The following is a 14200-nucleotide window of genomic DNA, read 5'->3' as shown; positions in this document are numbered from 1 at the left end:
CCCCGAGCCTGCCAGGAGCGATTTCTGAGCGTAGAGCCAGGAGTGGCCCTTGAGTGCCACCAGGTGTGACCCAAAAACAAAACAACAACAACAAAAAAGTGCACCCCCAAAGAAGGAATTTTTAAAAGGTTCTAAACTACTCTCTAATGATCATTGAAATTTCTATGGTTTCTGTTTTGATTTCCCTTCTTTCATTTCTGATTCAGTTTATCAGGGTAAGGCATCTAAGTGGAGTAATTTTTAAAATAATGTAGCTTTGAGATCTAAAATGTTATTGGCCTTTTCTTTATACTATACTATCTTTAATTTTACTATATACAAATGTCTGTGTTCGTTCACAGATTTTTTTTGTAATATCAGTCCGCAAATGTATTTTTTGTTGTTGTTGTTGTTGTTACAGTTTTAAGTTTCTCCACTTCAAACTTTTCTTACATAGGAAAACACAATGATCTAGATAGTTGGTGATACTGCTCTCCTTAAACGTTCTCCTTTCTTTTCTTCCTAGCCGTGGCCAGAAGATGCCCTTGAACGTGTAGCTGTGGAATTCTTAGGAACCCTGGAGCTCACTGAGAACGAGCGGCAAGCCATAGTCCCAATCTGTAAATACTTTCACACAACAATTATGGATCTTTCACAAAGGTTAATATTGTAGAAATTTAAATGATAAATTATCATTAAAAGATAATGCTTTCAATTCTTACTTTTAGCTCAATTTTGGGAGATAAAGGGAACATTTGAAGGAGATATAGGAACCAGGTTCACTCCTTTTTGTTTTTTTATTGTAAGAATTTATTCAAGAGACAAAATTGATTAACATAATGAGGTAAACTAACATAACATAATATAATGACATAACATAACATATAATATAATTGATATAATAATAATACATGTAAGTCAAAGAAAGTTTCTGATTAAAAACACAAATTTTTTCCATAATGGCTTACATATCTTTCACTGTAGTATTTTAGGTATATATTAACATTGAATCAGGGGAATACCCATCACCAACTATGTCCTCCCCCCATTCCAGTTCCCTTTCTACAACCCATATAACCCACCATCACCCACCGGGCTGCTAGAGTAGGTAGACCCCTCTTTGTCTCGCTTACTATTAGTGATCACATATCTGTTTGGTCCTGGAACCCTACCCTCCCTTGTTTCCCCCTCTATTTAAGAGGCAGAGCTAGAAAAATCGAGGTATGTGGTTTTATTTGAAGGAAAGAAAAGCAATAGATTGGGGTACAAAATAAGAGGGAAAAAAAAGTCAAAAGTCAAATACGCTGAAAATGGGCAGAGTCCCTAGAGGCTTCCAACCTCAGTTTGAGAGAGGACGTGAAAAAGGTAATTGAGATACCACAACAATACAGAAAAAAAATATCGAATTAAATAACAGGTGAGCACTACAGCAATAAAGACAGGCACCACACAATAGTCTCAGTTCTGAAATCAAATCATGTTCGAGTGCAAAAAGAAAGAGAAAGACAAGACAAAATAATATAAAATAATATTGGAGACATCAACCGTAGTGTCCACACCAAAACAAAGACGTCAAAAAAAATTGATCAATCGATAAATAAACATGTGGAAAATGATTGTTTTGTGCTTTTTTTTTTCTCCTTTTCTTTATCCCCCTGCATAGGCACAGTAACTACTGGGGATATTGTAGAGGGAATTCCCTTGACCTAGGAGATACAGGGTTTCTCCACCCCTGAAGTATACTGTCATGGGATTAACTCTAGACTCCTTGCATGATCATTTACTCTCCCCTTGCTGCTTTCGTGGTGTGTGGAAGACTTCTGCTTTGTCTTGGATGGTAAAATCAGACCTCTGTATCAGAGATCTTGGTGGCTGTGCAGCTCAGGGAATGGAGTTTATGAAGTCTTTCTTTGTGGTTCTAGCAGTTATGCTTCTTCAGTGTCGTTTTAATCCATCTTCTGTAGTTGATGTTCTTGGTTGTTATGTTGCTCCTAGACTGGAGCCTGGGATAAAGTCTTTCGTTATGTTTATGGAAGACCTGTTCAGTTGCGGTTGTCTCAGTCAGACTTCTAGAATTGGAGCTCTTGTTTGTTGAACAGATCGTAAACCAAAAGCTAGGCTAGTGCTTTTTGTTGCTGTTGTTGTTGTTGTTGTTGATCCCTGGGTGCGTACTGTCCAGTCTTGGTTGCAACAACCAGTCGTCTGTATATAGCGATCTTGGCTTTTGCACAGATCAAAGGGTGACCTGTTTTCTGATTTTGTCTTATAGATAGCTGATGAGGAAGGACAACTTGCTCTTAGATCAAGTTGTTCCCATTTCCAGGGCATTTACAATGCTGCTCTGACACCAACATGTGCCAGTTCTAAATTGATAACCTGACAATGGGAACAACTTGATCTAAGAGCAAGTTGTCCTTCCTCATCAGCTATCGATAAGACAAAATCAGAAAACATGTCACCCTTTGATCTATGGAACCAGGTTCACTCCTAATGGTGCATGCTAAGGGTAGCAGGGCCATATTTGGCAGTGTTGGGAGTGGAATAGAAATTCTCGTGTGTCATATGGTACCAGGGATTAAAGTGAGGGCATTATATATACAGAGCTTGTTCTGACCTTCTTGAACTAAATCCTAATATCAAACAGTAGTACTATAAAATTATGTGACTGTCTCATAAAGATAAAGAGGGGAATAAAGCTTGACCTCAGTAGTGACTGGAAAGCAATAGTTATTAATTCATTGGACAAGGTACCTATATGTTTTTAAATTAGTTTTTATTGTGTTTGGGGCATAGATACCAAGAAATGGAATCACTAGGTCATGTCACTCAATGTTTACTTCTTTTGCCACTCTCTTAAAACTTTTCTTACTTATTCTTTTCTTACTTCTTTGAAGAACCAAATGACAAATCAGCAACGAGTGAGGTCCTTCTTTCATCACATCCACCCCAACAGTAGTTATTTCCAAAACTTTTTTATTTATGCCATTCTCACTGATGTGAAATGATATCTGTAGGAGGGGTAAGGGGGGAGGTTTGGGCCACACCCGGCTACTCAGGGAATACTCCTGGCTGGCCCTGTGCTCAGAAATTAGTCCTGGCAGACTTGGGGGGCCATATGGGATGCTAGAGATCAACCTCTGGTTAGCCACATGCAAGGCAAATATGCTATTGTTATGGTCCCTTTTTTGTAGTTTTCATTTTCATTTTTCTGATAATAATAAATGATAATTTTTCATGTATCTTCTAGATAGTCATATTTATTTGTAGAAATGTCTCCCTTTTTCTGATGGGGTTATTGTTTTTTGTTGTTGAGTTTTGTGAATATTTTATATGTATATATCTTGGTATATTATGTGCAATTATTTTCTACATTCAGGGGGCATAATCTTATTTTAGCCCAAGTTTCTTTTTCCATGAAAAAGCTTTAAAAGTTGACATAGGGGGCCGGGCGGTGGCGCTGGAGGTAAGGTACCTGCCTTGCCTGCGCTAGCCTAGGACGGACCTGGTTCGATCCCCCGGCGTCCCATATGGTCCCCCAAGAAGCCAGGAGCAACTTCTGTGCGCATAGCCAGGAGTAACCCCTGAGCGTCACCGGGTGTGGCCCCCAAAAAAAAAAATTGACATAGGGTCTGGAGTAATTGTATAGTGGTTAAAGCATTTGCCATGAACATGGCTGATCGTGTTCTATCCCTCTATCCCTATCCCATCTGTGTACAGAACCAGGATTAGGGGCTGGAGTGGTGGCACAAGCGGTAAGGCATTTGCCTTGCCCACGCTAGCCTAGGACGAACTGTGGTTCGACCCCCCAGCGTCCCATATGGTCCCTGAGCCAGGAGCGATTTCTGAGTGCAACGCCAGGAGTAACACCTGAGCATTACTGGAGGGGGGGGGGGCTGGTGAGGAACCAGGATTAACCTCTGAGCATCACTAGTGTTGTCTAAAAAACAAAAAGAAATTTACATAGTCCCATTGTTTTGTTTTGTGTTTATTATCATTGCCAGTGGAATCAGATCATGGAAGACAACTCTGAAGTCCAGATCCTAGATTTTTCTTGGTGTATATTTTTATCATCATTATTATTATTATCATTTGTTTTTTGGTTTTTGGGTCACACCCGGCAGTGCTCAGGAGTTACTCCTGGCTGTCTGCTCAGAATTAGCTCCTGGCAGTCACGGGGGACCATATGGGACACCGGGATTCCAACCAACCACCTTAGGTCCTGGATCGGCTGCTTGCAAGGCACACACCGCTATGCTATCTCTCTGGCCCGAGGTCTTTTTTTTTTTTTGGTCACACCAGGCAGTGCTTAGGGGTTACTCCTGGCTCCACGCTCAGAAATTGCTCCTGGCAGGCTCGGGGGACCATATGGGACTCTGGGATTCAAACTGATGACCTTCTGCATGAAAGGCAAATGCCTTATCTCCATGCTATCTCTCCGGCTTGGCCCAAGGTCTTATATCTTTTAAGTGTTTTAAAGTTTTCATAGTATAGATCTCCCACATCTCCAATTAAGTTGATTTTTAAATACTTCCTTTTTAACATTATTTTGAATGAGAAAGACTCTGATTGCTTCATCTTCACATTCATTATTTTCAGATAGTAATTTAACTGATAATTTGTGTATCACCTCAGCAGCTGTCCACTTTGCTGTATTAGTTGGATGTTTCTAGTTGTCTTTTTTTATTGGACTAGGACTGCTAATATTAATATTATTAAAATGGAGACAGTGAACATCCTTGCCTGTATTTGATCTCAAAGGGAGTGCTTTCAGTTCTTCATCATTAATATACTAGTTCAATTTTGATATTAACACAATACAGAAAAGTCCTCTGCATTCCTATGTTTATTGCAGTACTACTTACAAAAGCCAGAATCTGGAAACAACCCAATTGCTCAAGAACATATGAGTGGATAAAGAAACTGGTATATCTACACAAAGGAATACTATATAGCTGTTAGGAAAAATGGAGTCATGAAATTTGCTTATGCTTGGATGAATATGAAGAAATGAACAAAATGAATCAGTGGGAGAGGGATAAACAGAATAATCTCATTCATTTGTGGGATATAAGAAGAAAATGATAGTATGATAATAATAATAATATTCAGAAACAATAGAGATGAGGGCCAGTAGAACCAATCCATGGTAGGAAACTCACCACAAGTAGTGGAGCAGTTCAGTTAGAATAGAGAAGGGTGACTCTTCTTTAAGTCATTGATAGTTGGAACTGATCATGCTGGACAAGAAATAGGTGCTGAACAGAGATAAAATGATAGGCATGGTACCTTTTGTTAACAATAGTGCAAACCACAGTGTCTAAAAGGGGAAAAAAGAAAGGAGGAGTAAAATGCCTGCCTCAGAGGCAAGCGGGAGGAAGAATGGGAGGGAAACTGGTGACTTTGGTGGCAGGAAATGTACAGTGGTGAAGGGTTGTGTACATTGTAAGAGTGCAACCCAGGGCCGTAGAGATAGCACAGAGATAGGGTGTTTGCCTTGCACGCAGCCGATTCAGGATGGACAGTGGTTGGAATCTTGGCATTCCATATAGTCCCCTGAGCCTGCCAGGGACGATTTCTGAGCACAGAGCCAGAATTAACCCCTGAGTGCTTCCGGGTGTTACCCCAACCCTCCCCAAAAATACTGAAACTCAATCGTGAACGACTTTGTAAAAATGATGTTTAAATAAAAAGAAAAAACAAAGATTTAAAAAAAAAAACAAGCAAAAAAAAAAAAAAAAGAATGATACTGACCATAGGTGTGTTAGAGATGGCCACAACTATGCTTTTTAAAAAATGTAAATGTTCCAATATCTTATTTTTTCTAATTTTTACTATAACACTGTGATTTACCAAGTTGTTATAGTTCAGTAGTTTCGATTATTACATTTCAAACACTAATCCTACCACCAGTGTGACTTCCCTTCACCTTGTTTCTTATCCCTGTTTAGGTTTCTTCAGGAGTTAGGAAGACATAACTATGTTACTGCTACTTCTTATCTTGAACTTATTGCCTCCTTTAGACTGCTTTTGACTAAAAGGAGAGAAGCTATTATGAGAGCAAAACAGCGATATGTGAATGGGCTTGACAAGTTAGCTTTTGCTGAGTCCCAGGTAATTTGAGGAACTCCTCAAAGTGATTTTTCAAATTATCTACCATATGTAAGAATTAATAAGAATAGTAGCTACAGTTTATTGAAAGTCTATGTGCCATGTGTGTCATATATATTTTTCCCAGGGTCCTTCCTAACAATTCTATGAGGTTGACACTTTTATTATCCTAATTTTATAAATGAGTAATTTGATTGTTAGAAAAGCTCACTAAGTTTTCTCAAAAAAAACAGGCAATATATTCTATGATAGTCTTAATTATAGGGAACTTAAAAATAATGTGCCAAGGCTGTCCTTTTTATTATAATAGCTGACTAAATACAAGATTTTGTTTTGGGCTAGGTAACTGCTTGTAAAATTTAGTGTTAGTTAATATAAGCAATAGAAGTTTAACAGGGGCTTCTTCATATCATATTCCATGCGTATATAGTGTGGAATATAGTATAGGAATATCCAGAGTGGCCACCATCTTCATTATCTGAAATTTTTTCCATTTCCATTTTCCATTTCCCATTTCCCTCCCTCTGTCCTATCATATACCCAGTATGGTGAGAATATGGTTGTGTAATGGTCTAGTTTGTTATGTTAAGATCTGGAAGAAAAACTAAAAGATATTTGGCTCTAATACAAAACATATGTTTCTATTTTCTATATTGGGTTTCTGTAGCTGTGAACACTTAACTAAACTATCTGTTTAGGTTGGTGAAATGAAAATGGAGCTCGTTCAGTTACAGCCTAAACTGGAGGAAGCTAAAATTGAAAATGCACATATGATGCAGGTAGAGTATGTTGACTGATTACTGAGTCCCAGAGACAATGAAATTGATTTTTTATTTTGGTTTTTGGTCACACCCGGCAGCACTCTATGCTCAGAAATCACTCCTGGCAGGCTCGGGAGACCATATGGGATGCCAGGATTCCAAAGATCATCCTTCTGCGTCTAAGTCAAACGCCTTACTGCTGTGCTATCTCTCCGGCCCCGGAAATTGATATTATTTAATAAGTATTTTGTAATGAACTAGCTTATGAATCTCATTTGGTTTTTTGGTTTTTTTTTGAGAAAGTGAGAAGTCCATTCTAAAATTAGTTTCCATATATTCACATTGTTCCTTAGTTTATCTTGGGTCTTCTACCTTACACACACACACACACACACACACACACACACACACACACACACACACACACAAACACACACACACACACCACACCACACCACACCACAATTTTCAAATATTTGACTTTTGAATTGAGAAAGCAATGTTAGAATTTGGAGTCGAAGGATGAGACCACACCATTGGAGTAAAGCAAACAAAACTTTATTTCGTCAGCCACAAGCCCCAAACTGACCACCCAGGACTCTCTCCGGGAGGAGTCAATCCCTGCCAAGATCACAAGCCAGTTTATAGAGGGAGGGGAGGAGGAGGTTATAGCTTCTGATGATCTTTAAGATGATTGGTTGCTCCTTTTTAGCCCTCCTTCATGTCCTTTCCAGGTAGGCTACTTGGTATGGCCAGGTAGCTTGGAACAGAGTGAATGGAAATTTAGGCTTGAGAAAGAGAAGTCTAGAATGTGGTTTTACAAAATGACGTTTGTCCTTATTCAGAACCTCTGACCCCACATTAGATATTTGAGTAGCCATCTTTCTTTTTCCCTTTTTTGAGATAGGTTATTGAGATAGAGTCTGCGGAAGTGGAAGCAAAAAGAAAGGTGGTGAAATTTGATGAAGAGATAGCCAGTGGAAAGGCTGAAGAAGCCCAAATTCTGAAAAATGAATGTGAGAGTGACCTGGCTGAGGCAATCCCAGCCTTGGAAGCTGCTCTCTCTGCACTGGATACACTAAAGGCAAGTGTTTTACTTGGTTTGTTGTAGATTATCAACAAAGAAAAAAATGTGTGCTGTCCCTGTTTAATTAGAGTCCGATTCCAGTGAGTAATGATGTTTTTGCCCTGTCAAATGAAATTTGCCTCTTAACAGTTCCTCTCTAACACTGTTTTCTGTATTTTTTATCTTCATACATTATCACTTTTATTCAGGATCTTTCATTGGGAATAGAGCAGATTGTCTCTGAAAGGAGCCAGCCATTCTGTACACGAAGTGGGAATATATACTAAGGAGTCTGACGCATCCATTCTGCAGCCTCCTGAGCATGTTTGTGCAGATAAACATGGTTCCCAATACGGGTTGGGGATGTAACTTAGCAGTAAAGAGAATCTGTGTATGTATGAGATTCTGTATTTGATCCCGAGTGTCGTGTCACACACCCTCCACGCCATTTCCAGTGCAGATGTATTTACAGTACACTGGGTTGTATGTGACTTTACAGCGCAGAATGAGAACAACCTCACCAGAAGAGGCTACTTCTACTGATTAAGGAGACTGAGATTAATAAGATGGTCCAGGATCCAGACCCCATTATTGGCCTTCTTTTTCATTACTGCTATAACTTTCATAGAATATACCTCACAGGACAATTGCTCAACCTGTGAATAATTTAGTGTATCATTTGATAGAGCATATTTGATTTTGTTATAACAGCCTTTATAGTTATATAACATACTGCTCACATTGTACTGGAATTATTTATTTTCTGTCTTTTTTCTTTTCTGCATATTTAAAAAACACTTCATTCCGTTGTCCTCTGTGTGTGTGTGTGTGTGTGTGTGTGTCTGTGTGTCTGTGTCTGTGTGTTTGTATGTGTGTGTGTGTGTGTGGTACTGGGAATCAGACCCAAGTCTCCTACATTTAAAGCAAGAGCTCTGCCACTGATCTAGATACCTGGCCATTACCTAATTATTTTTAACTTAAGTCATCCTTAATGTTTGATTTTGGTATGTGCAGTATGCAATTTTCTAACATGTGTGCAAAATAATTTTTGTAAGATAATGTATTTCTCATAAGGATATAGGCACTTGCAGACATTTGAGAATCTCTAGTCTTAATCTGTTTAAGATACCTGTCATTATTAGTCATACATTTTATATGTCATTTTATAGCTGTACAAAGAAAAAGCAATTGCAACTTCAAATAAAAATTTTATTTTTATATTTCAGATTACTTAAACAACTATTTTTGGGGGGGTCACACCTGGCAGTGCTCAGGGGTCACTCCTGGCTCTACGCTCAGAAATTGCTCCTGGCAGGCTCAGGGGACCATATGGGATGCCGGGATTCGAACCACTGACCTTCTGCATACAAGGCAAAAGCCTTACCTCCATGCTATCTCTCCGGCCCTTAAACAAAAACATTTTAATATTAACTATTCTATAAAGATATTTTCTTTTCTTTTGATTTAGCCATCTGACATCACAATTGTCAAATCAATGAAAAATCCTCCCTCTGGTGTTAAACTAGTTATGGCTGCTGTTTGCGTAATGAAAAGATATAAAAACCAGAAAATATTACAGATCCTTCAGGACTGAGGCAAGGTAATACGATAGATATAAAATAATATTCATGGTTATAAACAATACTAAATTAAATGTTACTAGTCAATGGCTAAATTAATATTAATAGCCATTCTAAGGAAGAAACATTGTTTTTCAAGTTAAATTATTCAGAATTAACTATGATAAGTACAATTTTCTGTGTACTAAAGAATCATACAGGAAATGTGGTTTCAGTTACTCCCATCTTTGTTCTTTCTATGCAGGTCCCCCTACTATTATGAGGTTGAAAAAGCACTCTCTTCCAGCTAAGTTATAAAAAAATTATGAGATGTAAGACTATACTTTCAGAATCATTTCTTTCTTTTATATATAAAAGTAATTTTTATTAAATATTGCTACTTTGAACTGAATAAGTGAAGACTTAGCTGAATGACCATTTTAGTCCCAATCTTTGTCTGGTTGGCCCATATGATTCTATTTTTCATACATCTTTTTTTTAATTTTTTTATTTTTATTATGAGAACAATGATGCAAAGGAGACAGGTAAAGTTACAGTGAAAGGACAATCACCCATAAAACAGAGTTTCTCAGAAGAAATCCCCTTGCTGATGCCTAAATATTGAACTTACAGTCAAAGTACATAAGAAAAATAAGGCAGAACCCATGTACAATTACTTTGTCCACAAGTCCCCAGATTGTAGTACATTATAAACATTTCTTAGCAGTACACAAAGCAATCTTAAGCCATGAAATTTATGTGACTCCTTAAACATTGAAGGCATAGTATTTTTTTATATATTCATGCACATACATATTAGTTTAAGTTAACATCAAAAGTTTAAGAGGTTTTTTTTGTTTTTTGTTTTTTGGTTTTTTTTTTTTTGGTTTTTGGGCCACACCCAATGTTCTCAGGGGTTACTCCAGGCTGTCTGCTCAGAAATAGCTCCTGGCAGGCTCAGGGGACCATATGGGACACCGGGATTCGAACCAACCACCTTTGGTCCTGGATCGGCTGCTTGCAAGGCAAACACTGCTGTGCTATCTCTCTGGGCCCATTAAGAGGTTTTTTTTTAAGGGTTAGGCAAAAGGGCACAGTAAAAACGGTGTTAGAGTGGCAAATATTGTTTGCATAGGCCCACCAAAATATTGGGGATATGGAAAGGAAAAGCCTTGGTCTAAATACAAGGAGACCCTACCCCTGAAGTTTCCTGGCATAAGACCAACTCTAGGCTCCAGGAAAACTAGTTTATTCAATCCAAGTCATTGTCTGTAGTGCCAATACAGTTTTATTTTTCATGCAGTTTCTATTGTTGGCATCAGGTTTACTGTATTAAAGATCCTGAAATCTGGCACATCCTAACATTGAAGTCAGGCTGGTGTGGAGTATCCTCTAGTTTCACCTCACAATTAAGGGGCAATACAGAAAGCCCTGTCTAGTAAGCAGGTCATTGTTGTTAAGTCTTCTCAGTGTTAAGGGAAGTCTCTTTTAAGTAGGTCGATGTCATGAGCAGCGGTAAGGTCTTCCCTGGTAGTAGGATTGCCCTCCAGGTGATGTTATAGACAACCTTTGGATGTTTTTGTAGATGTCTTCTCTAGATCAGGGGTGAATGAGAATGCCTATTCTTCTGAGGCCTGTGCGAGGTCTTTATGTTCCCATGTTCAGGGTGTAAGGTCCCATTGCACTATAAGATTTGTGTGTTCCCATCTCTATTAGATAAGAACTCTTTTTGTATGTATAGTATTTTTTTTTCATTTTAGTGTGCCTATGCAAACAAGAAAATAAAGCCTTGTGGCGTTATCAGATTATATGGGGGCGTAAGAACATGTCCAACAATACCCATGACTTGGTTCAAACATAAGCATTAAATTGAGGGATTCTTTCACACCAAATTCCATATTAAATAGTTCACAATGAGCAGATAAAAAAGGGGGGAGGGATTGTCACTGTATAAGAAAATATTCAGCAAAAATTATAGCCGTCAAAGAAAACACCCAAAATGTTGAAAAGACCTACGTGTCCTTTTTATGCCTTTTGGAATAGTTGGGTGGGTGTTAACTCCAGGGTACCACTTTGGTCTGTGACTTAGGACTCTACAGTACTTAAGTTAAAAAGGGTAAATGTAGAGTAATGATGATAGGGGTGAGAGAGTAAAGAGAAAATGATCTTTTGTAGTGGTGTGAGAAAAGCAGAGTACAAATGGACATTCTACATACATAAACACATAATTCAATGATAGTCAGTACTATTAATGTATCTTGTGCGTAAGAGATTACCAGTGACTGCTTCAAAAAAACTGGGAGGCCGGTAGTTCAGAGCCCCACCCAGACCCTCCCTAAGGAGCCGAGTGGGGAATGGGGGAAAGCCTAGGGTACCTTCAAGCTCCACCAAGGGACCCAACTCGCTGGCTTGCCCAGGCATGTGGCCCGGGGTAGAGCCCTGGAGATCTGGAGCAAGGCAATAGAGAGGTGCTGGGGTTACCCAAGTCCCGCACCCCCCTAGGCCTGGTTAAGAAGGAGAGATAGCATGGAGGTAAGGTGTTTGCCTTTCATGCAGGAGGTCATTGGTTTGAATCCCGGCGTCCCATATGGTCCCCCGTGCCTGCAGGAGCAATTTCTGAGCCTGGAGCCAGGAATAACCCCTGATCACTGCCGGGTGTGACCCCCCCCCCAAAAAAAAAAAAAAAGAAGGCCTCTGGCATGGCGGAGGCCTGCCGGACCCCATGCTGCTAGACTCCCGTCTCCCAGGCGGATCATTTCTATAGCATGTGACTAGAGAAGTTTCTCTGATCGTGTAGAGCACCCGAAGCCACGAGGAGGAGCCAGAGCATCCTCTCCTAAGCGTGAAGACGGCTCTAGGTCTCTCTTCTGTGGCTGCCTCTTGCCATTGATGGTCGTTCTCCCCTTCCTTTGGAAGGGGTTGAGGGAGAGGATGCAGTCTGAGTGGTGAAAAAGAAAAAAGTATGAGATGTAATTTAAAGACATTTCTTTCTGAGCATTCAAATATTTTACTGAGTGAAGTAGTTATAATAGAGAACTAGAATGCCTGTCTCGAAGACAGGCAGGGCGTGGAGGAGGAGGGAGTGGGGGGGCAGTGATGGTGGGAAGGTTGCACTGGTGAAGGGGGGTGATCTTTTTATGATGGAAACCCAACTACAAACATGTTTGTAATCATGGTGCTTACATAAAGATAGTTAAAAATAAAATTAAAAATAAAAACACAATTTTGAAAGCATGTGGTCAGCAGCCAGAATACAGAAATCCTTGATCCTCTTAGGAGTGTAACTTTGAACAAGATGGTCAGCCTGTGTGGAACCCTGAAAGATAAAATCTACAGGGGATTCCACAGCACCTGACTCACAAGTTGACGAAAATAATAAACTGTTAGCATGTATATAAAGTTCATAATTAAAAGTAATAAACAATAGGTCACATCAAAGTTAACTGATATTATTGCAATCCAAGGCTTTATCTCTTTTTTGAAGAACGGCATTGCATCCATCCTAAACTAAATGCACAAATTTGTTTCCTTTGGATGTTTTACAATGCCTAGTGTAAACCATTGAATCAGAGAATTTCGTTTTTGGTCCTTGGTCATTTTATCTTTCACTGAATTTATCATAGAAGCTGTTCTCATTTACACATACCAATTCAGTTCTTATCAAGATTTTAGGAGTAGGTAAAAAAGTAAGAAGCTCTTGATCATCTTTTATTTGTACCATGTTCTTTATATTAAATATGGCAGAGCAACATGTAATTTTCTTTCCACTACTTACTTTTTTTACTTTTAAAATCTAAATAGGCAAAAGGATTGCTTAGAATAAAATGTTTGCTTTCTCAGTTCATTTGTAACAATTACCACAGCCAGCTTGACTTATAGGTAATATTTATTTATTTTTGGTTTTGGTACCACACTTGGTGGTGCTCAGGTACTCTTTGTCCTTTTCCTCCCCTAGCTTTGGGGTCAAGAGTGATTTCAGCATTCCATCCTCTTTTACTACATTATATTTTTCATTTAGTTATTCTATATGACACAGATAAATGAGATCATACTGTGCTTTCCTTCTACCAATCCTCAATTTTTGAGAGTTCTTGGGACTGGAACATTCAAGATCAAGGTTCTGACAGACCAGGGTCTGGTGAAAGCCTTAATTCTTGTTTAGAGTTGGCCATATTTTAGTGGTTGTTGTTGTTGTTGTTGTTGTTTTTTGAGCCACACCTAGTGACACTCAGGGGTTACTCCTTGCTATGAAATCGCCCCTGGTTTGGGGGACCATATGAGACGCCAGGGGATCAAACCGCAGGCTGTCCTGGGTCAGCAGCGTGCAAGGCAAATGCCCTACTGTTGGTCCATAGCTCCGGCTTCATAGTTGGCCATCTTTTTTCTGTGTCCCCACAAGATAGAATCCTAGGGAGAGAACTCTGTGGTTTCTCTTTTATATAAAGGGGCAGTTATCCTCTTCATGATTTAAAGAACTTCTCAGAGACCCAACCTCCAACTAAAATCACACTGTTGATTGGGTTACAGTATAGACATTTGTAGGGAAAGCACAAACCTTTGTTTTCAGTACTACTTTTCTAGTCTGAACGAGACCAGCATAAAGGAAAGTAAAAATTGATTCATTTGGGTCAAAGCAATAGTATGGCAGATAGAGAATTGCATTGCATGTGGCAGACTCAGGTTTGATCCCCCGCATCCCATATGGCCTTCCAAGCACCACCAGAACC

General features: G+C 39.1%; 1 protein-coding gene and 1 non-coding gene across 2 annotated transcripts in view; both read left to right on the top strand.

Moving 5' to 3' along the window:
• The window catches only part of DNAH12 (dynein axonemal heavy chain 12), a 227137-nt gene that overhangs the window by 154225 nt on the left and 58712 nt on the right, over nt 1-14200 (top strand). Inside the window, 5 exon segments of the mRNA XM_049776149.1 lie at nt 506-639; nt 5928-6090; nt 6786-6866; nt 7756-7932; nt 9383-9514. Coding sequence (XP_049632106.1) covers nt 506-639; nt 5928-6090; nt 6786-6866; nt 7756-7932; nt 9383-9514 — 687 coding nt within the window.
• Nucleotides 12203-12420, top strand: LOC126014956 (small nucleolar RNA U3). Its single transcript, XR_007497880.1, has one exon. It is a non-coding gene; the product is annotated as a small nucleolar RNA U3 (small nucleolar RNA).

This window comes from Suncus etruscus, chromosome 7 (assembly GCF_024139225.1).
Source record: "Suncus etruscus isolate mSunEtr1 chromosome 7, mSunEtr1.pri.cur, whole genome shotgun sequence".
Classification (NCBI taxonomy): domain Eukaryota; kingdom Metazoa; phylum Chordata; class Mammalia; order Eulipotyphla; family Soricidae; genus Suncus; species Suncus etruscus.
Note: the sequence above shows the minus strand (reverse complement) of the source record. Positions and strands in the feature narration are given on the sequence as shown.